The 24,694-nt window shown below is 37.9% G+C and overlaps 1 protein-coding gene across 1 annotated transcript in view; it reads left to right on the top strand.

The window, feature by feature from the left end:
• LOC102221850 (polypeptide N-acetylgalactosaminyltransferase 14) overlaps nucleotides 1–24,694 on the top strand; it is a 136,090-nt gene that overhangs the window by 64,334 nt on the left and 47,062 nt on the right. Inside the window, exon 3 of the mRNA XM_023347863.1 lies at nucleotides 17,926–18,024. Coding sequence (XP_023203631.1) covers nucleotides 17,926–18,024 — 99 coding nt within the window. The remainder of the gene's footprint in view (nucleotides 1–17,925; nucleotides 18,025–24,694) is intronic.

Raw genomic sequence — 24,694 nt, forward strand, 5'->3', positions numbered from 1 at the left:
TCCAGCAGTTTCTGTCCACTTTGTTAACACTGAGTGGTAAATAAAATCTGCCATCCTGAATATCTCCCTGTTTATGGGGAAATAAGTGTTTGACATATTATACCAACCTCTTTGATTCCCGTTTGTTTTATATATTGTGAATATGTATAAGGTTAATAATATGAGAAAACCTACATTTTCAGTTTATTCAGTCAGTATTCAATACAGCTGTCATTTTTTTAATACAATGATGTGCTTTTCTTCTTAAATTGGCATATTATGAAAAATTAGCCCTTTGTGTTATGGAACGACAGTCAAAACCCTTTGATAGAAGAGAAAACTGTGTTTTTTTTAGAAAAATGGCCGCTTATAAACTAATCGTTAGTCAATCAATAAGATCAATCAACCTTAGATTAATTAATTGATTGATAACTTGCATCCCTATTAGCTATTATATCCTCATGTTGAGCTTGGTTTTGTATAAGAAATGTATTCTTAATCTCCGTATAAATTTGTTTTCCTTCCCAGTGCTGATTTGATTCAGCTCAGTTTGACAAATTAATGTCATCAGGAGGAACTCTCAGGAGAAAAAATATGAATGAAAATATTTTTTTTTTCTTTAAATAAAGGCCATGCTTCAATGAATACTTCCTGAGCACATTAAAGCTGAATATTATTTCTAAATTATTGCAATGTGACATTCATGAGCATTTGAACAGAAAATTGGGTTTATTTCATGGCTTTAATTGGTTTGCACAAGGTATCCTGGGCTGCTGCGGTGTTTCATGCAAATTGAGTCAGATTGACTTCACCCGTCCCAGACGATTAAATTAGTTTGACTTCAACCATGCAGCGACTTGTGGATTTTCCTTTCTATAAACATCAGTGCTGGAAGCTCTCTGGTACGGCAGATGTTCCTGAAATCTGTCTTTCTCAAAGTCAGAAATACTTTGTGCTCATTTTCAGAATAAACAGGAATCCCCTATTTTTAGGCATAAACATCCAGGCAAGAGGAAAATAAACAGCAGCCAAGTTTAACACCAACTCTGGGACAGAAGGAAGCACTCAGTGAATTATTTGGAGTATTACTCAAGTAAAGCTGTGAAAATTCAGTTCTGAATTAATTCTAGTGTAACATTCAGTGATAAACGAAGAAAAAGCATCTTCAAATATGAGACAAATATTAAATTCATCATTATAAAAGGTTACAACATGTAATGCAAACAGCTCAGCTAAGAAACACCTGGATAAAACAATTACATAGATACTCAAAAAGCTACAAATACAATTCACAGACAGAGTTTAGAGCTGATAGTTAGTGCAGCAACCATTCAACACCAGAACATCGAGAGTAAAATTAAAATATCAGAAAATGTTTTACTGTTGCAAAAATCAGGATTTTTACAATTTAACTCAAAAATGGTGAAATCTGCAGTCTGCTTTAATTCAGTTTATAGGAATAAATTGTTTTCGAGGTTTGAATTGGTTGTTAATTTTAAAAGCATAAAATCGGGTCAACATGACTTGAGTGCTATTTTCTCCTGCAGTTTTTATATTTGGAGTTTCACAGGGATGTGTTTTGGGTCACCTGCTATTTTGTGCAAGCTTTCTTTGGGCTCCATTTTTATTGACTATGTCCTCTATTTATTCGTAAATAATATGCAAGCCTACAGTATACGTCTATTCATTGGAACCATTGTTAAAATGTGTAAATGGTATGAAAAACAAGATGAAGTTGAACTTTGTCAGCTTTAGTTGGAGTTTTTATGAAATCTTACATATTAAGGTAAAATAAGAGTTTAGTTTTATGCAGTTGAGACTTTTAGGCTGTGTTGTTATTATTTTTCCTCCCTTTTCACACTGTTGATAATAATTTATCATGACTTGAGTGAATTGTTGGTGTCAAATGAACAACTTTGAACTGATCTAAATCCTAACAGATGTTTTCTTTTAAAATTTGAGGAACATTTTCTTCTGCTTTCCTTCTCATTTCTGGGGTTCATTTATGATCTTCTGTTCTGGGCTTTTATAGAGATCGACTCTAAAGTGGTTTAGTCATTTCTATTGTTGGAAAAATCAGAAGCCTCCTTCATATTTATTCTATAGCAAGGATTGATTTTCAACAAGCAGAGTTCATGAAATATTAATCTTTACTTTCACTCTTTCCTTCATCTTCTCTTCATGTTTCCCCTGCTCTTGAAATATATTCCTGTATAATTTCTATATTCTGAGCACATATTTTGGAACCTTCTTATGAGTAACAAAAACCATTTATTGCCTACCAAAATGGCAGCGTGTTTTTATTTTAAACGTAGTCTTCTCCAGCCATAAAACCCTTTTCCACTGTGGTTCCTGCAGAGAATCGTCCGTCTTTGGCGAATCCCAGCTTCTTTGAACTGAGCTGCTGTTTGTGGGCTGCTAGAAGGCTCGTCACATTCAGTGTGCCAGAAAGTCTGCTGCTGTTTAAATTTGATATGAGAACTGAGCTTGGATAAATCATTTTTCGCATAAATCAAAAGCGCGCTCAGTTGCACAAAGAGTTTGTGCCGCTTTAAGTGTGACAAATTACCTCAAAGCTCCTTCAGCAGAAAGATCACAGATCAGGGTTTGTGTTCGTGATTTCACCGTCTCCAAACCTTGATTTTTGTTTGTTGATTTGTTTTTGTTTCTGTTATTTAAACTTTTTGCTAAAGCCAATAATGAAATGTTCTACTTTTTAAAATCGGACGTCTTTTTGGGTTCTGCAGCATGGTTGTGTGCATGCAGAGTGAAAGATTGGACGGAAAACAAGTAGGACAGCAGAGGCCCCTGCTACCAGACCTGCAGGCTTCCTGGCATCACACAAACCACCGAGCGTGACGGCGTGTGTTTGTGTGTGTGTGTTGCTTTTACATGTTTGGAAGTGTGTGAATGTGAGGCACGTATGTTACCTCATACGCTGGCGCTTATCAGTGTTAGTTTGTGTTTTCTGTTGTTGGCTCGTTTCCGCCTTATAGGATGAAACGGCAGAAAAGTGAGCAGAGTTTAATGAGGGTCTGTTTCCACGGCAGCAGGATGCGTTTGCGTACAGGTGTGCTTACACATGAGCAGACAGGTAGAGCCTGTGAGCTGCACATCCTGTCACACTCTGACAGATGGGCTTTTCAGACATTTTCTGTAAGTGTTAAAAAAAACAGACAGGTTGTAAGTGGGTGTGTGTCTGTGTGTGTGTGTGTAATGTATAGGCATTTCTATACCACCATCTGTGGAGGGATGCTGGTTTAGACTGAAATATTGCTCCATTCATCACCCAGCTGAACCCACACAAAGTGTCATCGCTTTCTCCGTGTGTGTATGCTTCCATCAATATGGTGTGTGTGTGCCTGCGTGGGGTGTGTGTGTGATGGAGAATGACCACAGATCCATTGTACAGAATCCTTCATGTGGAAAACCTCTCCCTCTGCCTGCCACCGAACATTCATCTACTACACTGCATCTGTGTGTGTGTGTGTGTGTGTGTGTGTGTGTGTGTGTGTGTGTGTGTGTGTGTGCGTGTGCGTGTGTGTGTGTGTGTGTGTTGGACCAGGGGCTACAGAGTGACTGATGGTTTCCTGCCTGCATGAAGCAAACTAACCTGAGAGTTGCTGCTACTGTATGTCAGGCCTAACACAGACACACAAACAGGAAGAGCGCCGGCAGAGTTTCCTGCAGCAGCAGAGCCGAATGGAGGGTTGAAGACGATGCTAACAGGTTCACATCATGAGCCAGATGACGGCTTGGAATATTGAGCATATTTTTATGAATCCATCTCTAATGAGGGATAAAAATGTTGTGAAATTCTACAAATGAAGCGCTGATTCAAAACGTAGTTAGGACTATGTTATACAACCATCTGTGGAAATTATGCTCAAAGTGAAAATAGAAACTCCCAAAAATGAAATATGATGCAAAAAAGTTAAACTTTCTCAGTAACACTAACTTTGCACTTTGGAGTGCAAATAAGTGCAGTAACTGTCAGCATCGTAATAACCTCGACTGATTTAATCAGATTCAGGCATGAGAAATCTGAATAGTATTTTGTAATAAAAATTAACCAAATAATCCTCACTATTCTTCCTCAAACAAAACTTACTCTTAATTTAATGGCTGTTAATTTTCTTTCTCTACATTAAAAATCAGCCATTATAATAAACACAGAGACACAATTCAGCAAAAACTGGATCTGTAGAGAAATGACCGACTGTTGTGTAAAACAGAAAACCATAAGCATTCCTGATGTATGTCAGTACAGACTGTAATTATTACAGCCTTTCTGGCCATTAGTTTGTCTAAGTTTAGATAAAAACCATTAAGAATGACTTATTGTACTGGTGTTTAGTTTCCTGACAGACTCCATAAACTGTGCTCATTATTCTAGCTGAGGTGAGAAACTGTTTTCATCTATCCAAACTTGGAGGCAAAGTACTTTTTACTTATTTATTTGCATAGAAAGCATTGATGAGATCTGACTAAATATTAATATATTTATTCTGATATTGAGAGATTATACTAATGACTGTAGACTCCTGCACTACAGCACAGGCAGAAGGGACTAATAATGAACAATGGAGGCTTGGTCGACCCGTCACACAGGAGCCTAATGCAGGTTGTGCAAAGATGCCCACAGGACAGTCAGCATATAAATAGCTGGGTGTTAGGCAGTGACAGAGAAAGAAACAAGTAACACCATGGCTAAGTTTCTGGTAGAGTAAACAGGAACATCTGGAAAAGCTTCGTCTGAGGAACCGATAAGGCGGTTTGGCCCCTGGATGATTCTGAAGTTAAAAGTGAATCCATCCAAAACAGGAGAGTTTTCAGAAATTCTTAATTCTTACACAGTTTTGTCATTTTAGTTGAGACCCCATCATGCATAGTTACTAACCAACAAGAACACAAGTTATAACGTTTGGTGGTTAAATAAACCCCAGATGCTCTTGGGCTACAGCCAATCAGAGCCAAGAACAATGAATGCTGCTTTTGGATTGGCTGTTTTACAAATATCAGCCAATAGCACATCAAGTAGCATTGAAGCTTGGAAATTTCAGCTTCCCCAAGATTCATATTTTTCTGAAATACTTTAGATACACTCATAAAAAAATATGCATGTTCTCCACGAATAATTTGGAGTTACGTTCCACAGAAACATCCATGAATGCAGAACTGCAATAAGCGCGGTGCTCTGTTCTGAATGTTTTGATTAAGATATAACTTTTCTGAGATGCAGTTGGTTCTGCAGCTCTGCTTTATTAAAACTGAATTTGAAACTTGAAATCACTGCAGATAACGTCGTCAGTTTTCTCTAGGAGTAAAGATGAAGTTAAACCAAACACAAACCAAATCTAGAAATCCTTCTAAATGTTTTGCAATCATTTCCTTCAGACTAATGCAGATGGTAAACATTGTGATTTTTGTTCTTTCATCACCGTTTGGTTCTGTGTATATGTAATTTAGCATAATTTAAATATGCACTGAAATGTTTGAGTCCATTAATTTACACTTACCCTGCTGAGATGTAGATAAGCTGCCATTTTAAAATGTCATTATAACAGCTTGTTGTCTGTTTCGTTTGCTCCTCTGATGCTTTTACCCAATCTCCTCTCCCACCTTGTTACCCCGAACTTATAAAAGAAATACTTCGATGTTCTCTGCCCAATTGCTTTTCTTTGTCCCTCACTCTACTTTTTATATACCTTTAAACTGTCATCGTCACTCTTTCTCGCCCTTCGCCCACTCTCCATCCTCTCAGCCTCTGAAGTTTCTTCAGTGGATAGAAGCAGAAATAGAGCCGGGCTGTGAAACCGAGCCAGAACAGAAACCAGCTCCGCCTCTATCGTTTTCTGTGACAGATCTTTCATCTGCTTTATTGTTCAAAGCCTCGTCTGGATTTAGATGCTGATTTCTCTGTACTGAGACATGACAGGAGGAATGGACAAGTTTGGACAGAAAGACACGTGTAAACTAAAGGGGAGGAGTAGATACAGAGGAAGAGGAGGGAGGAAGACAGTGAAGATCCACTCTGGTTCATCTGAGGGTGGTGTGTGGCCGTCTCTTCTGCATGTTTCACTCAAATGGTTCCTGTTTCTTCACTATATGACGTCAGTAGCTGCATTTTAATATTTAGCTTATGTCCATTACTTCAGAAATGCGATTAAAATCACACGTGTTCACGCGATGAGTCAATGAAGAACATGCAGCGCCATCATCCACCGACCACTTCCTGTTGTGATCTTCATCATTTCCACCTGCAGTAACATCCGGTTGTTGAACATATCAATTGTGGTACGGGAAGAATATTTCTGTCACAGTTTTGCGAAATATACTAATTTCAGTACAGCTGAGAAATCCCCAAAACAACTAGCAAGCACTGGCTGGTTGCCCACAGGACGAGACACAGACTTTTAAGAAAACTTTAGCAAGAAAATAACATTCTCAGTTATCAGTGCCAGCCTGTCATTAATCAGATCAATAACTGGCCTTTGAACTCCTGCAATAAGAGCGCAGCCCCATCTGGATGGTCGTAATGTTGGTGCTAAAATCGCTTTAATCTTTTTAGATGTTCTTTATGCAACTGCTTTTCAATCTTATAACTTTCTGAGGGAATATTTTGTTCTCATTCTCAAACTACCATAGTTGTCATTTTTTAAGTCCTGAGTTTATCTGAAACATTTGACTTTGTGTCTTAATCTTAATAATGTAGCCTAGAAGAGCTGGACGTTGCTACATCTGTTTTGCGCATCGTTCCATCTTCTGGGTAAACACTAAAACACTAAACTTATTTGTATCTGTCTATAATTTTATTTTCAGTAAAGCGCTCAGCGCTGCTGTTCTCGCAGTGAATCCAATCCTCCTGGGTTTCCTCCTGTCAGGGCACAGCTACGCTGCCCGTCTGCAAAGTTTCTTCAAAGAGCTTTGCTACATAACAATATGAAACAGAGGAGAAAAGAGACGGCTAACTAGATCGCTGCCTCCCACAAGAGACAGAGGAGAAAAATCAGAGGACAGCGAGAACACTCCAGTTTTTTAGAGTCTGAAAACATCTGCATGTTGCATTTCTGAATGACTGTTTTCCTTTATGGATCCAAGCTTTAAAAATGAATATTATTCCTGTTGTTTCAGTTCTGCACTTCACTAAATGGATCAATACCCCCCCAATTACACACACATCTGCACAAATATACCTTCATTTAAAAAAAAAAAAGGATTTGCTGAGTTTATGTGCATAGCCGACGATCTGCAAGTGCAAGCAGAAATGTTTCCACACCAGAGCAAATACCTCTGCATGAGCTCAGGCTGCGCGGCACCAGACGCTGGTGGAACTGGAAGAGCATGAATACATAAGCAGCATCGGGTGAAGCTTCTCTCCCAGCAGCTCCAGCCTCATGTTTTTCAAACACTTCCAAAAAAACTGGAAAACACGGGTCTCGTCGCTCCGCTGGGAGATCGCAGCCGCTCTAACAAGGAGCCAGAGGAGCAGGGCGGTTGTTAAAAAATCATTTCTTTTGGGTTAAAAAACATCCTCTTTTCATTTTTTAGCTCCACCTTTAGATACCAATCCTCATGAGCAGTTTGGCTCTGAAGTCATGTCACTTCTTCTTATTGAAGTGCCTGTTCTAGAAACCAAATTTAGATGGCAGTCTCCCCATCATGTGGGTGTTAAGGTCTGCAGAGACGGTCCCTGCAGAAGTCATTGCCAAGATGCTTCATATGTGACAACTTCACCCCCTCTTTCCCTAAAAAAACCCAAAATGGTGACAAAAATATCATAACTCCTTCTGTTAATGATTATTTAAACAAGTGAAAATGGTGATAATTTCCTGGAAGGAGAAGCGCCGTCTGTCTGTTGGGAAAATGTCTATAAATGGATCAGATCACAGTCTGTGCTCAAGTGTGTTTACTTGGCCCAGTTTCACACAGATGAGAGGGAATAACACACGGCTCTGATAAGGAGTGGATGGAGCGTGTGAATCCAAACTAAGACCCTTTCATTTGTAAAATCACGGCAACCCAACCGTCTGCTGCCAGATTCTCGTTTCTGGTCCCAAACTGACCGTCCAAACACAGCGACCTGCCGCCGTTCTGCTTTTCCTACAGATAAGAGAATCTGTCAGATCTGCTGTGTCTTCTCTGGCTGATGAGAGCAGACAGGATGTTTATGTTGTAGTTTGTGTCCAGACTTTGAGAAACCCAGAGGTAGAAGATGCCTGCTCCACTGTTTGCTTGTGTTTCTGTTCTGCTGTTAGGCCTTTGAACGCTGCTCAGTCTGTCGCTGGGACACAAACACAGATTGGGTCTCCAACTGCATTGATTTTCTTTGGAAAGAACTTAACTTTCTGTCTAAGTGACAGCCGTGCTGCGTATCAGGTTGGACAAACAGGCAATAGATCGTATTTTAAACACAGAACAGGAATCAACACATTGTGTGATTTGAATTTAAGGCATTGCAAGATTTTGTGCTTAGTTTGGACCAGAGAAGAAAATGATCAGAGAAAAAAGGTTTAGTTGGGTTTTGCCCCTGAGATCTTTTTAAGTGGAGATATTATCAGAAGCGTATTACTGCTGTTCAACATGCTCAACAATATCTGATGTTTCCCTGCAGCAAAAAGAGCTCAAAGGTGAAAACTGCTAAACAAAAAGAGAGAGTGAATATTTTATTCCATCTATTTCTATAACCACTTATCTGTGCACTGGTTGAGGTACAGCCTGAACTGGTTACCAGTCCAGTACATGGTAACATGGAGACACACAGGACACACTATTCACACACAAGGGCAAGAACTGCATTCATGGAGAGAACAAACTCCATGCCAGGCAACAGAGTTTTATTTTTCTAGTTTAAAACTCTAGAGAAACTTTTTCAGATTGGAATAAAAGAAGAGATAAATTCAGATTTCAGTGAGGCTAAAGCAGAAAGAGCTGCTGCACTAAAGCACAGCTGACCTCTTGGGATTAAGTCACTATGACATAAATGAACCTTGTGGCTCCATGTTTGATTCCCAAAGGAAGTCCTGGTTGCTTTGAAGCAATCTGATTGGCTGACACGTTTCATGCTACACTGCCCCCTATGGGTTTGGCATGTGTAAATCAGCATTAAGAGTCGTATTTATGCAGGTTCATGTGGATGGAAACGTTTCTGAAACTGATGCTGTGTGTTATTATTAGTTTTTTAAATGATGTAGTGGAGATATTTGTTTTTATAAAGAACCAGCTACATAAGTAAAAAACCTCGAGGCCAATTATATAATCCAGGATCCATATATACGTATTTGCACATGATCCAGTTATGCATTAGTTTCACTTATTCTTTTTTTAGTTCTCGCCAATATAAAACCATAAACTTCAATTAAATGGAGAAATAATAGAACATCAATATCAATAGGGTATTAGATATTTATAATCCATAGTGCAGTATTGTTTTGTTTTTTTAGTGCAGTGACAAATGTTTAAAATAAAAAAAGTGTAAAATATTGACATTGGGAGGCAACTCTTAATCTGTTTTTTATTTTATTATTTAAATTCTCTGAGAATCTCCCGGAGCCCTTAAAGCTTTTTAGGGATTTAACCTGCTTCAATTAAAATAGTTGAGTCCACAGAAACTATTCATTTAAACTATTCATTCATTGGATTCATTGACTCGGAAATTTTCCCTAATGGAATTTTCCAGTAAGAGAAGAAATGAGCTATTATCAACTGTCCCTGGCTGTTTCTTCTTTCTGTCGTCCCTTCTCTCCCCTTCAGCGGAACAGAAATCCCCCTGCTCCCTCATTCACAACCATTGTGTGCATTAGTGAGTCGGCTTATATAAATATGTAAATGGATTTTGCTCGACCAGCCAAAACTAGGCCATCATCTCCTCTGTGAACACCTGAATAAAAGTGAAAGATAGTGGACAGAGAAAGAAAGGCCAGGGGTGAAAAGCTTAACAAAATATCTCACTTCAGCAGGCGTGCTGCTTCTTGATTTGGATTAAAACGACACGGATCCGTACTGTACCGGCAGCACATCTAACCTCACAATATCGAGTTTAGGAAAGTGTTTACAATCCTTTCTCTTTATTTGAATGTGAACTTTGAGACTGAAGGCATGTCTGGGATGTCTGGTGGTTTTTGTATTTCAATATTTTTGATCATTTTGTTGTGGTTTATTTATTCCCAATAGGTTTTGCCATTTTCCATTCGGTTCTCTGTATCATTTATTATTCTAATGTTTGTTCTTTTTCTATTGTATTTAGTCCTTTAAGATCAGTGTTGATCTTTCTCTCTTTATTTGTAGTTTCTTTGAGTCTTGGTTCATCTTCTTTGTGCTAATTAGTTTATTTCCCTCCTTGCGTTTTTCCATACCTTTTCCTTATTCCCTCTGATTAGCTCATTATCTCAAAACCTGCATTGGTATAAAAAAAACTTACTGGTTTCCTTTGTTTATTGTTGGATTCTTACGTTTCACTGTTTGTCCCTCTATCTGTGCTTCATTTTCCTCCTGCTTCTGTTCTAAGTTTCATTTGATTATTTGAACAATTCACAATAATTCTCCCAAGAATTGCTTGTAAAATCACATCAGACCACAAACATATGTTCCAAATCAAGTGAGAAGGCAATGCAATAATATAAGGGAGTCATTTTCATTCCTGCGAAGTGACATTTTCTGAAGTTTGCAACTCAATTTTGAGTTCATTCATTACCCAAGATCAACAGTTTGGGTCATGAAGACCTGATGAAAATCCAAACGTTTGATCTTTTTGGTTTCAGCAGCCTGGAGGGTTTCATCTCACTGAAACATGGCAGCAATGTATGGAGGGAGAAAGCTAAAGTCAATGAAATAAAATCAGTTGATACATGTATCAGAGGTAAAATTGCAGATGAATCTTAAATAAGGAGTGAATTTAACAAAGAACATGAGAGAAAACAGTTTTTATTTAAAGCAGAAGTTAAGATGGAAAAGTTTCAAAGCGTTTGATTTGACTTTCATGTTGATACCGGAGCGGTGGACTGAGACGATTCCTAGCAGGAAGATCAAAGTGACCTGAGCGCAGGAAGTGGAATTGGCATAAAAAAGTCCCATTAATTTTGGATCCCTGGATTGTTGGTTGGAGGAAGTTTTAGGTTTTTCTCCTCTGAGCTCTGTGAGCGTCAGCATCCAGGTAGAAATCAGCTCTGGGAGAAGTGAAGGGGAAACACCTGGTGGCTTTCAAGCTACATCAAAGTGGTGGATATTTCCAGAGAGACTTCAGCTTGCTAAAATATCATTTTCTGTATTTTATTGCTATAAGTATTACTGGAAAGGAGTGAAAGAATCATTAGGGCTACTTGGATTTTATTTCATTTTAAAAGAAGACAGAAAAAGAGAAAACGTAAAGCCAATTATCAACCCAAAGTGATTGATAGTAAAATTAGAGGCTTCAGTCAATCAGTCAAAGATTAGAATCAGCAAAGATAGTATTCATTAAATACATTAAAACTAAAAACTCCCACAGTTTGTGACCCACAAACTTATAATTTTATGTACTTTTTAAATGTTTTTTTTATAAATTAGACAATTAGAAATCTAGGCTTAATAAAAAACATTTAAGTTTGTTATTTTTTATTTTCTAATATGATCTCCATTAATTTATTGACTGACTGTTTTTGTTCCAATCCAATGAAATGAATGAGATGCAACTTAAAACATGTTTACAGGTGAATTTGGTTTGTTGACTGGATTGTTTGTTGTACTGACGTTGAATTGCTGGAACATTTATTTGAGATTGTGAGGTTGATATTACTGTTGATGTTTTTTAAAATTTCACTGCCGTCACCTCCTCTCACACTGACACTCATCCTGCTGTACGACCAAAACCAGCCCAGACTGACACATTCCCAAGTGGTTTCCCCAACTGGGAATCAGTTCAAAAATGGCAAAACAACAACAACAGAAAAACACAATGTAACCCAACAAGACATGTCTTCTTCTCTGGGTTAAAAAGAAAGACTGATGGATGAAGGATGGGGCAGACAAAATTAAAAATAAGATGGATAATATAAAAAATAGAAATAGTAACCATCATTGCCAAGTGCTGAAAACAGGCCATGAAAAGAATCAGATTGAAGCAGAAATGACTTCAGAGAAGGACACAGAGAGGAGGAAGGCTGGGAAAAAGGCTGAGAGGCAGAACGAGTGAAGAACAGAAAGACAATGTGTTGGAGGTGTTAATCAGAGGCTGTAGGTGTGTGTGTGTGTGTTTGTGTGTGTGTGTGTGTGTGTGTGTCTGGCAGTATCTCAGGGCTACATCAGTGGCCATTAGTATTTTTCAGCACGAACACACACTTTGACAGGTCGGCTGCTACTGCCCGCAGAGAGGAAAATCTGTGTGTGTGTGTGTGTGTGTGTGTGTGTGTGTGTGTGTGTTTGTAGTTTGACCTTTCCTTTCATCTGTTTATCTCACCTCCAGCTGAACTTTGATGATCTAATCTGCACACACACTCCGTCTACATCTGAAATGGTTCAGCACATCATGTGTGGATGAGTCAAACGTTCAGCAGCGCCGCTTTGCTCCAATGTTTTCCTTCACTTTTCTCTCTTAAAATTCAAAAACATTTAATTTTTTTTGTTACCCCTCCAGGGGGTCTTTTTGTGGGCTCTAGTGTCCCTTATATGACAGTAGGCTGACAGGAAACGGGAAGACATGCGGCAAATGTCGTCGGGTCCGGGAGTCGAACCCGCGACGGCCGCGTCGAGGACTCATGGCCTCCAAATATGGGTCGTGCTAACTGCTACGCCACCACGGCACGCCCTAATTATTTTTTTTTTTACATTTCCTCAGTTTTATTTCGTTTTTTAAATCTGTCATTTACAGTAATGGTTAGAATATTACTGGTCTGCTTCAACCTAGAATCATACATCTATTATTTTTTGTTCAGTAAATTCATTTTACCAAACACAACATCAAAGTTTCCATGAGAGCCAGAATAAAACCTGTAGGTTTTCTGCATGTCAGTAGTTTAAAAATACGGTTTGAGAGTTTTTGCAACGTCTCTGTCCTTTTTAGGTTTTCCTAAAACTGAAAGTAAAAAGTTTTAAGTATTTATAGAAAACATAAGTGCCCAGTTTTTGTAAGATTTTAAATCTAACTTGGAGGGTACAAAACCAGATACTTCTGATTTTACCATATCCTTTTTTTAAATTAAATGTATGAAATATTTAGTAATATTTAGTCATTTCTTCCATTTTGTTGCAACATCCTGCAGATTTCTTATTAAATGTTGTAGAAATATTCAAAATCCATTCACAAAAAAATCCAACAAGTTTCCTGGAATATACCAGTGAAGCAAATAAAGCCTGAAACTAACTCTGCTTTCCTTAGGAAGCTCTTATACTGTTTTATCTGTCAGATTTATTCTGGAAAGTTTCTTTGTTTCTTTTATTCTTTAATCAATCAGCAGTGTCATTGTGTTGCTAGCAGCGGTTAGCATGTTAATCTGTGGTGAAACTGTGAGGGATTGATTAGACATTAAAGTAACAGATTCCTGTAGTTTTATGACAAAAGTTTTTTTTTAATGATGGGTCGGCTGTTGATCGACTTATTTTCTTGTCCAGTTGATTCTTTTCTTTCACATATTTTTAAAGATTTCTTTGTAAACCAGTTATTTTGTATCTTTTTGAATGTTTTCTTTTGTTTCTACATCTTTTTGTATTGCATCGTTTCTCCACTTGGTTTTTTTGTTAGTGGCATTTATTTTTGTCATTTCTGTCTGTTGGTTTTCTGAGTTTTGTATTCTGTCTGAGTTATGTCTCTGTGTTTTTTTATATTCCTCCTTCCTTCTCTTGTTTTTCCATTTTTCCATCCTGTCCTGTCTTTAGTATTCCTCTTATATATCTGGATTGATCTTTAATCCTTTTTTTTACTGTACTTACCTTACCTTCTTCTTTCTGGCTATCCTTTCTCCTTTCCTTCTTCTTATCCTCTTTCTTTGTTTCCTTTCCCATTAGTCTCAAGTCTTCTCTTACCTTGTTTTCTGTCATTAACTCGTCTGTCTGTCCGTCTCCAGGTCATCTATATTTATATTTTCCCAATTTATTCTTTTCTTTGCACTATGCATGTGTATTCGCGTGTTTGTGTGTGTGCTTGTGTGTAGGCGTGCATGTGTGTGTGTTTGGTCTCTGAAGCTTTGCCGCATCCTTCGTTTGGCTCACATAAACACACACAGACACAAATGCTTGCATGCACACGCCTGAACACACACTCTGGGAATAAGGCAGCTTGTTGTTATCAGCTCCTACATCAGTCATCTGTCAGCACAACTTTTATCTCTACATCTCTGCCTGTCTGTCTCTCTGCCTCGTTTGTCCTCACTCGCTCTTTCTGCCTCCATAACACACACACACACACACACACACACACACACACACACACACACACACACACACACACACACACACACACACACACACACACTCAAAGCGAAGCAGCACGTCTCTTTCTTCTTATCGTTCCTCTCTGGTAGAACTGCAGAATAAATCAACTGCAGCAAAAAAAAAAAAAAAAACGGCGATGAAGACAGGAAGATAGTGGCATGGTGGATGCACAGAGGGCCTTGATGGGAGGCGATATGACAGATATATGTGCAGCACATTTTATATTCGCATGCAGAGAAAGGGACAGACTGCAAAACGCCAAAAAGCGAGAAGGAAATGAAAGATGGTTATATGAAAAACTTGCAAATCAGTTTGTAAACTGCACTCATAGCTCTGGGTGTTCTTCATATTCGGCTCTCAGTCTTTATATTCTGTCACAGTTTCTTTACAATCACTGTCACTCTGTCCTCCTCTTCAAATGCCCAAACCATCTCTGGCTCGTTCTAACAACTCGACCTGAGCGTTTCCTACAGTAATCTCATTTCTAATCTGGTCCATTTGGATTAGAGTCGACCGCTCTGATCCATAACTACACACAATTAGCTAAACCGACTCTAAATACGCTTATAACTGCCTATTATAAAAGTTCAAACACCAAATATTCCTTAACATGCATAAAAACACAGAATGAAAGCTAACATCCACAGTCTTACAGCCAATCAGAAGCAAGGAAACATCTGTGAATAGGTGGAAAGTTTGCTGAGCTAATAAAACTCGCAGCGTTTTCAGCTCTGTGACTTCCAGCCTGTTTATCATTACATCTGGCTCAAAACCAAAACAGATTATTTACTCATTTTTACGTAGAGCATGTGTAAATTGTCCTTGGTGCTAATTGTGGATTTTAGCTTCTACAGTAGAGCTCAGATAGTTTCCACTGTGGATGTTAAAGGATGCTAAACTAAAATGAGCAGTTATTAGCATTTTTGAGGGGTTTGCAAGTACTTGTGTTCTCTCACCCCCATGAACAGCAGAGATCCAATGAAACCCAACAACATTCACACTGAAGGGAAGCTCAAAGCTTTGGATATCACAATGTATGAATAAAAATCACAATGAAAAGATGTAGATGAATAATTTTTTTTTAATCACAAATAGTTTCATTCTTTATGGTCCTGTTCATAAAGATAAGAGTATGTTTATGCTCCTCTTCCAGGTCCTGGAAATTTTCCTTTCTGCAACCTGCTAGGAATATTATTTTCCCACTTAATCATTAAGCCTCCAAACTAAGGGGAAAAAAAAAAATCAAATTGCGAGTTAATGAGGTGCTGATAGTATTATTTCACAGCCGGGTTCCCGTGTGCAGCCACTGCTGCCGGATCCCGACCTGTTAGTACAACAAATTAGGAGTTCAGCTTGTGTTTTTATCCGCAGCAAACCTTCGGAGGAGCCTCCATGTTCGCCTCAAGGACACTTCAGCTTCATCTGCTAGCAAGCTGAACTGTTATTTATAGCTGTGATATAAGCTGAGATGTAAAACACTAGCTTCAAATGAAGATCTGTAACATGACAATTTCAAGTTCTTGATGCCAAAAAGGTGACTGAACTTTATAAAAACACAAGCTCTTACGGAGAACGATCAACTTTGATGTATTTAAAAGTAGAGACAAATCTTGATGCACCATTAAAATTAACTAAATGTTGAGTTTGATCAGCGTTTTCTCTGTCATCTCATTTCAGATGTTTAATCAGAAGATATGTGACCTTGTGACGGAGCTACACAATCTGAAAACACATATCTTTATCTGGTTCAAATATAGAAATGTGTCAATGATTGAAACATTACATTTTGTTAAATGCCATCGTTAAACATTAGATTGTTGATTAATGTGTCATTGGTTATGTTTCAAAAGCAACTCTAAACTTTGTGCTTAAAATAAAATTGCATTTGTGACAAAATAAAAGTCAGAAATTTGTCTTAAAAGAACCGTAACGTGCATTCAAGATTCTAGCAGCATGTTTGTAAAAGGCAACATAAAAGAAAGTAATTTTGTGTTTAAGGAAGGAAATATTACAGTTGTAGTTCATTAGCAATTCTAAAAACAAAAACTTGTAGAGACAATGTTGTACACACACAGTTCAAAAGAACCTGATTTTTGTAAATGTAATTTTTTTAAATAATCAATTTGTAAGCCTCTAATTTCCTCAGAAAAATTAACTTTTTTTGCTGGAAGTCATAATGAAACCACATGTAGAAGAGAAACAGCCTTTATTGACCAGCAAAGGGGAAATTCAGGTGTAACAATGTAATTTATAAAGGTTCACACAAAAAGAAAAAGGTCTTAAGGTGTTGAAAACAATATTTTAAAAACAAGTTAAGCAATAACTAAGAAATAATAATAACCATATAAAGCCAAACTTTATGATATTTATATTTATTGACATACTCAGTTGGATATTTCTTTTTAAAATACTTATTTGTTGCTATTGTTTGTGGTCATATTGCAACATTTTTGAACAGAATATGGCTTTGTGGTTCATTATTCATTCATCTTGGAAGCTGATTTTTAGTTGTGATGATTAAAGAAAACCATGTTCTTTGGTGTTTATTTTTGAATAGATGGTTAAAAACACATTTCATTTTGCTGTTTATCAGAATAACTTCACCAACATTTAAACTGCAACCGTTTTTTAGTTTCTCATCTCAGCAGTTCCATGAATGAAAATGTGCTGATATTAAAACAGGTAAATAAGATGCATCTGAAATCCATCCATCAAGCTGTCATGATGTGTTTAGTTTTACAGATATGTGAGGAAGGTGAGCTTTTTAAAGAAACATGAAGGCCAGAGCAGAGCGAGCACTGCTACTGTTTGAAAATGTCACCAATCCATCAATCTGATAGGTAAAGGCCAGTCCTCTCATTATACTGGATGTGTGTGTGTGTGTGTGTGTGTGTGTGTGCGTGTGTGTGTGTGTGTGTGTGTGTGTGTGTGTGTGCGTGTGTGTGTGTGTGCTCTTTGAGAAGAAAAGGCTGCTGACCCAGCGAACACAGCACACACCTATATACACACACACTCACCATTATGTGGTGTATTTTAATGAGCGTCTTGGGGATCATCTATAATTCATTTATAACAGGTCTGGACTGATCACTGGGTGGTGTGTGTGTGTGCGTGTGTGTGTGTGTGTGTGTGTGTGTGTGTGTGTGTGTGTGTGCGTGCGTGCGTGCGTGCGTGTGTGTGTGTGTGTGTGTGTGTGTGTGTGTGTGTGTGTGTGTGATAAGTATCCTGGAACCTTAAGCATTCAGACCTAAATGAGAATAAAGCAGCATCTCATCAATAATGATGCTAACTGACTGTTTTCTGTGTTTCAGGTTAAATGAATCTTAAATCAATTTCCAGCAGGTTTTACCTGCAGAGGTTTTCCTCCTGAATCTCAGCTGCATTAACAGTTTAAACATCTCGGCTCATTTGAGCATGTCGAGCACAAATCTCAGAACAATAACTCATTGATCCCTGTGTGACTTGTTACAGCTGTAGCACATGACACACTCCTCCCAGGATCAATAGATCAGATGTCATGTTCATTACTCTCTCTGCTGGCAGGTGCAGCGCTCTTCACTACGACTCAGATCTTCCTGCAACATCCATCATCATCACCTTCCACAACGAGGCCAGATCCACGCTGCTGCGCACCATCAAGAGGTAACGCAAGCACACGCCTCGGCTTTACTCTCATTTCACACAATCTGCAGTTTGGACCAGTTTGGTTCATGGTTGGGACGTCAGTACCTGCATTTCCATCGGCCATATAATTGTGCAAATTATAATCATGAAAATAAATGTGCTCAATAGAAACATTCAGTATGAGAAAAACTATTGTTTTTGTTGAAAAGTTTTTGTGATAGGATGAGGAGGTTAGAGTTAGGGTTAACCCACTGGTGCAAAAATTATATTTGAAATAAAAAATTTATTTTATATTTTAATTTTTATATTTTATATAAAAATTAGGAGAATATCAAAAAAGTTTAGCTATGGAAACATAGCTAGTGAAAATATAATTACCTATCTCTAAAAATGTGTCAGTAATATAAACTTATAAAGATCAATGTGACATTATGACATGTTGCTTTAACTTGTTGCTGATTTTAAATGTTCATTTATTACTTTAATAATCTGTGCTTGGTGTGTTTGTCATATCTCCTCATAACTTGTTTCTCTCCTGTCAGAGTTTTCACTGAGAATCTATTTAAATGCTGCAGGGATTAGCAGTTGCTAACATTTGTTAGCACTGATGCTTTGCAGAAAGAAGGTTCTGCAGAGATTGTAGGTTAGTTAGTTCCCATTTTATGGATCTGGAGCATATTATTTCAACTGAAATATTTGGTTCCCCCATGTAACTTTAGCAAATAAACAGCAAATATTCCCAAAATCTACAGGATATGTTGTCCATGCTAAGAGGAATAAGCACAGTTAAAGACTTGCTGGTAATTGCATTAGTTCCTATGTTATGGAGGGAGAACAGATTGTTTCATTTGAGAGAAAAAGTTAGAAGCTTTGTGAACGTCTGGCAGGTGGGCGCTTCATTTCGTCTTGGAGAAAAACTTTTGAAAAAAGAAAATTCTCTGCACAAATAAAATAAATATTCCATCTTAAAATGCCAAATGTGAATAAATAACTGTAAGAAAATGTAATTTCAACTAAAATATAGAACAATCTTCTGAAACATTGAAGTTAAACATGATTCATTTTTAGATAACGTGTAAAAATCCCACTCTGTGAAGGTATTAGATATAAATCTGTCAGAAATCTGAGGAATGATGAGCCTCAACCTTTAGCAGACGCTGTAAAAAGTTTCCTTTGGCTGATTTAGTGATGCTGCAGCAGAATCTAATCAGGAGACATTTTTAAAACCCCACCCTGACCCTGAGCCTCTGAGCCATTGTTCTGTCTTTCATTTTGATGCTATCAGCAGGTTACCAACCAACATTCAGCACAAAAGACACTAAGGCACATTTCCCTGTGTTGGCTGGAGTTCAGCTCATTATGCCAGTCAGTCAGCAGGGACTGGCTACGTCTCCGTACTATCACAGAGGACATTGTGTGTCTTCTGTGTGTGTGTATGCGGTGCATGTGTGTCCTTTCCCTTCAGCTCTTCTCAAAGCTCTGCAGTTTTCAACCAATTAAAAGACAATCTGTCTCCCTGGGTCCCCGCGCTCCCTTCGGCTCCCGACGGCTCCCACTGGCTCCGTGTGTCAGTGTGTGTTGGTGTGTCTGTGTGTGTGTGTGTGTGTGTGTCTGTGTGTGTGTTGGTGTGTGTTAGCTTGCCCATGGTGACTTGGAACTGGAAGTAGTTTAGCTGCTTTTTGCTTGTATTTGGTGAATTTGGAACCTTTCCTCTCACCAGGGTGCAGCAGGTCCTTTTAGCTTTGTGTAAAGTTTCATACGCGTCGGATTTTAAAAACGTCTAAAGATGAACCAAAACCTTCAGTCATGAAAAAATTACATCTTTTGTAATCATCTGTAAATGAATAATGTTTGAAGCTTAGTAAATTGAGCTAAACAAATGTTTGTATCTAAAATTATGATTGTTGTAGAATGTTGTTGAATAAAAATATTGTTTATATAAAGAATCTGAGATGATATAGTTAATTTTTCTGATGGAATATTTCTTTATTATTCTTGAAATGTACATCAATAAAGTAATATATTAATTTATTTTAATTAAAACACTACTTAGGACCTATTTTCTTTCTTTATTTTTGGTTATTCTCTTTAAATAATATAATATTTTTATGATTACAATGACTTGTAAAAAGATAAAAGAAATAAAAATACCCTCCATTGAAGTGTTTCTTCTAGTACCTGCACAAATTAGCTGACGGTATCGTGTTTCCAGATGGTGCTGTGACAGGCAGAGTCTTTGAATGGCCTCTATTAGTGTGTAAGTATCCAGCATGTCAGATTAAATTAGATTACCTGAGGGTTTACAGGTTTGTTTATGCAGACGATTTGCCTTTCCTCATTCATGAACAGGACCCTGAGCTACCTAAACCCCGACCTGCAGAGGGCACTCTACCCTTTTCCGGGTCAAGACCACGGTTTTGGACTTGGAGGTTCTGATTTTTATCACATTCACCTGCAAACTGATGCAGTGGAAGCTAGAGATCGTAGTCTGATGAAGCCAACAGAGGAGGGTTTGCTGGAAAGCTGAGTTTCAGATTCAGTTGGAACAATGTAGGGGTTACGTCTCTGTTCAGCCGGTGTCATGGCCCGGTCCGCTTTGCCCTTTAACATGTCTGCAGGCTGGAGGCTGAAGGGGAGCCCAAATAGGAGATGTATGGATATGGTGAAAGAGGAGATGAAGTTGGCTGGTGTGATGGTGGAGGATGCAGAGGGTAGGACTGAATGGACACAGACGATTGAAGGGAAAACCTGAAAAAGAAGGAAAAAATAGAATAAACTGCTTCCCTGATGGGTATGAATGGACACTTTGTCTGTATGAAGCCAGGAACCAGAAAGGCAAAGGTGCAGAAATGTGAAACGGCGATGAAAAAACTGACCAGAGTCGTTGTAAACCTCTCCAGGCTTTCACAGGCCAGTAAAACTACTGGTTTTGTTTCGTTTCTAGGGCTTTTTCAATACAACCATCAGTTGTGTGAATGTGGGAAAATATCCCAGAAAATCACATTTTCCAACAATCTGTTTTTCCAAGTAAATCAGACATTTAAATGTTTTAAATGCAATTAAATCAAAGAGTCTGCGTCATATGAAAATGTCTTGAAACATAATGTTTTTAGAGTAAAAGCCAATGAGTCAAAGATTAACTGAATATTCGGATTTTTCGTTTTTATATTTTTGTGCTTTTCTTTGAGTTTTTGGGAGAAGATAAAAGCCTTGAACAGCCTGTCCTCAGAGAGTGAAACACAATTAAGTCAAGTGGAAAAGTGAACTCAAGGACGATCTTTCCTCAAAGGTCTTTGTGGTTTAGCACTTTATTCTTTGTTGCACACAACAGAGGTGTCAGTATATTAGTTCCCAAGCTGCACTTTTCTGTTTCGCTCTGACTGAAGGAGGAGGAGGTTTACTGAGAGTGGCCACTTTAAAAGAAGTGTTCATTTGGTGTCTTTATGGGGACGCTGAAGTGCTTTCCAGAGGCAGAGCGATCTCTTCACTTTTCTGCTGTTTGCTGTGAGTCAGAGCAGTTTATGAGGACAGAAACGTGGACAGACAGAAAACAGGCGTTTCTCTGATTCCTCAGACAGCTTAACAGTGAAATATCACTCAACATAAAGCTACAGATGTAGAATTTGATTATTAGTAAGTAAAGTAAGTGCTGAAGAGCCAATCTGAAGGTCTGATTGTTGAGCACAGAAATGGAAATCAGATTTTGTTGCATTTTCATTTCAATCTATAATCACCAGTTTACTAAAACTTTGACTTAGTTTTTTCAAATTGCATTGTCATTAAAAGGTGCAACGAATGACTTAAGTTATATGTTACTATTCAAACATTCATGTAAAAATACACTAGTGGTATTTTTGATACTAATATGTTGTTTATTGGCTCTAATTAGGTCAGGAACCACAACACACCTGAGAACTGAATATTTTAATTGTTCAAGCATCACATATTCCTTCATATGGATTAATACCGTCAGTGGAAACCATCGTACCTCTGCTGCAGGAGGAAATGGGAATATTCTCATTTCTGCTCTTTAGCGGTTCAACCAATCAGGAAAATGAATGGTGCTTCTGGATTGGCTGCTTTGCAGATGCCAAGCAAGTAGCATTGCAGCTATTTTAGTTTCCAAAGCTGCATTTTCTTTCAAATATTTTAGATATACTTTTGTAAAAAAAAATCATTGAATACGTAGATTTTTTGCAAATAATTTGGAGTTATTTTCTTCAGAAAGTAAACTGTTGGGGCTCTACTTTAATCTTTACTCTTTTCAAAGTTTGCTGGTTGTATTCATGTTTCCAAGCTGAAGCTGTTGTATGCACTGAATCAGATGTCCCATTTTAATATTTTGCCCGAATATTTGTGAGTTTTTAATGACCAGAAACTAAAAATCAGATTTTTTTTTGTTTGTTTTTTAATAGCAGTAAAGTTGGCAGAGTCCCACTCTGTCTGCTGGGTCCAACAGAAACATCAAATGTCCACAGTTACATGAATATAGGAGAATCATTTTGGAGTTTTTTGCTCTGTCAGGCTCACTGATAATCATACCTCTGCTGATTAGTTGGATTTCAGAGACAATCATGGGCACTCTGAAATCTTTTCATCTTGTGATCAAAGAGCTGCTTTCAGAGGCAGAGCCGCTTCTTGTCGATATTTAATCAAGGGCTGATCCAAAAATTGATCTCATCTTCTGTGCTGCTGCTAAGCAAAGATAAGCAGCCCACAAGATAAAGACAGACGGAGGACGAGAGCAGGAAGAGCTGCGGCAGACTTGTTTGGTTTTAATAGCTTTCGTTGGTTTTGCTTTATATATTAAGCTTATTTACAGAGCAGAGCAGGAGGATATGAGGGACAGAAAGCTCAAACTGGCCTTAAACGCAGAACATCATTATCTGAAACAGTTTAGCAGCAGGTGAGATTACAGATGAAGCATAAATAATATCAGCGGTTGATGCATTTTATTGTTAATTTACTTTAACCAGTTCTGAATGTTGACTGGCTGGAGAAAAAGTTGAATGAAACGTTTGAAACTGATATTTGTTCTGATATCTAGAGGTCACTTTTCTTGATTCTTTCTTTATGATGGAACTGAAAGGAGAAAACCACATTATTTACATCTTAGTAAATATAAACAGATCTCATCATTTTACATATTACATGTAACATAATCTCATAAAGCCTAACTGAAATGTTTGATAGAAAAGGCATTTTGGGAAGTTAAAGTTCCTTGGCACGAAGCTACTTGACCCAAAGTTAGCTAATGTTTGTAAAGTAGCCAAGAATTAAACAACATTCTGATATAAAAATGTCAGAATTGGCACAAGATCATTAAGACCTATTTATACAATTTACCTACAAAAACAAGTTGATTTGGGGTTTAGTTACCATTTAATGTTTTACCCAAGGATAACTTCACAAAGTAGTCACCATGCTGTGCAACCGGTAATTCTAGAAATGTTATATTTTCAGTGAAATACTTTACGTACTCTATAGTCTGGGGGCAGGATTGAACTTGCTGAAACCTCTTCAATGTGGTTGTTGCTGGAGTTGAACACAGTTTTGGTTTCAAACCTAACACTGGGGCATCTGGGAGCACCAGACCAGAGTGGGGGCTACTGGGTAGTTTTGGGGGTTTTGCATCTTTTTAGCTGAAATCAGACTTTAAGAAAATAAATCTCGTTCTCTAATTATTTATTTGGTCCATCAGACAGTTGAGTCCAGCCAAGCAACCTGCTCTGCTCAGCAGCCTGCATTCATCTGGGTATAGAGCTGCCACTTCCAGATCAGCACCACATCAGCACTTTCTGATTCACTGCTCCTAAAAACGCTCAGTAAAGAGTTCACACCACTTCCTCCACCACTAAACACTCAGGATTTAGTAGGAATAAGGAAGGGGAAGATTTATAGTCTTTGCTTGTTACTGCAGGTTTGCTGTTTGATTAAGACTCAACCTAAAGTCTGCACTTCTTTTAACTCTTTATCAATCTCCGTTCCCTGTTTGGTGGTTTATTGGTACAATGATTAATGCAAAGTTATGCCTGGAAACAATAGTGTTTATTTTAATCAGGTAGCATTTAGCATTTTGATTAGACAGAAGCCACCTTTGGTTGAAAACATAAACATACTCAGTCTGGATGCCGAGCCACTGCAGCACAGATCATCAATACCCTCAGATTTCTACTCTATTTAGGTACCATTCAGGGTTTGTATGCTGCATAGATTAACACTGATGAGCTTGTGCATAAAAATCCTCTAAATAAGCAGCCATGAAGAGTAAATCAACGAAACCGGATACGGATCTTCGTAGATTAGCAGTGACAAGCATTTAGTGTTTGGACAACCTGGGAGACATTTTAGAGTTTTCTTTGTAGATGAGCTTTGATGCTACACGGCTTTTCAAAAGCTGCTGATGTCATGTTTCAAATTCAGACTTTAAAGAAGATATACCATTATAAAGCTATGTTAAGTAGAATAAAAACAATTTTTTTATCAATAAAATTTAAGAGACGATGCCGTACATTTGTATCCAACCTCCTCTTATCGGTAATTTGATCTAAATCTTGCTAGTAGCCCTGTTTCCATGCAAATTTTAAGCAAACTTTTGAAATGCCACAAAAATGGAAAAACAGGAAAATGTGAATTTGGAGTGTTTCTGTTTACTGATTTGGAACAAATCAACCAAACTGCAAAAACA

This window comes from Xiphophorus maculatus, chromosome 15 (assembly GCF_002775205.1).
Source record: "Xiphophorus maculatus strain JP 163 A chromosome 15, X_maculatus-5.0-male, whole genome shotgun sequence".
NCBI lineage: Eukaryota > Metazoa > Chordata > Actinopteri > Cyprinodontiformes > Poeciliidae > Xiphophorus > Xiphophorus maculatus.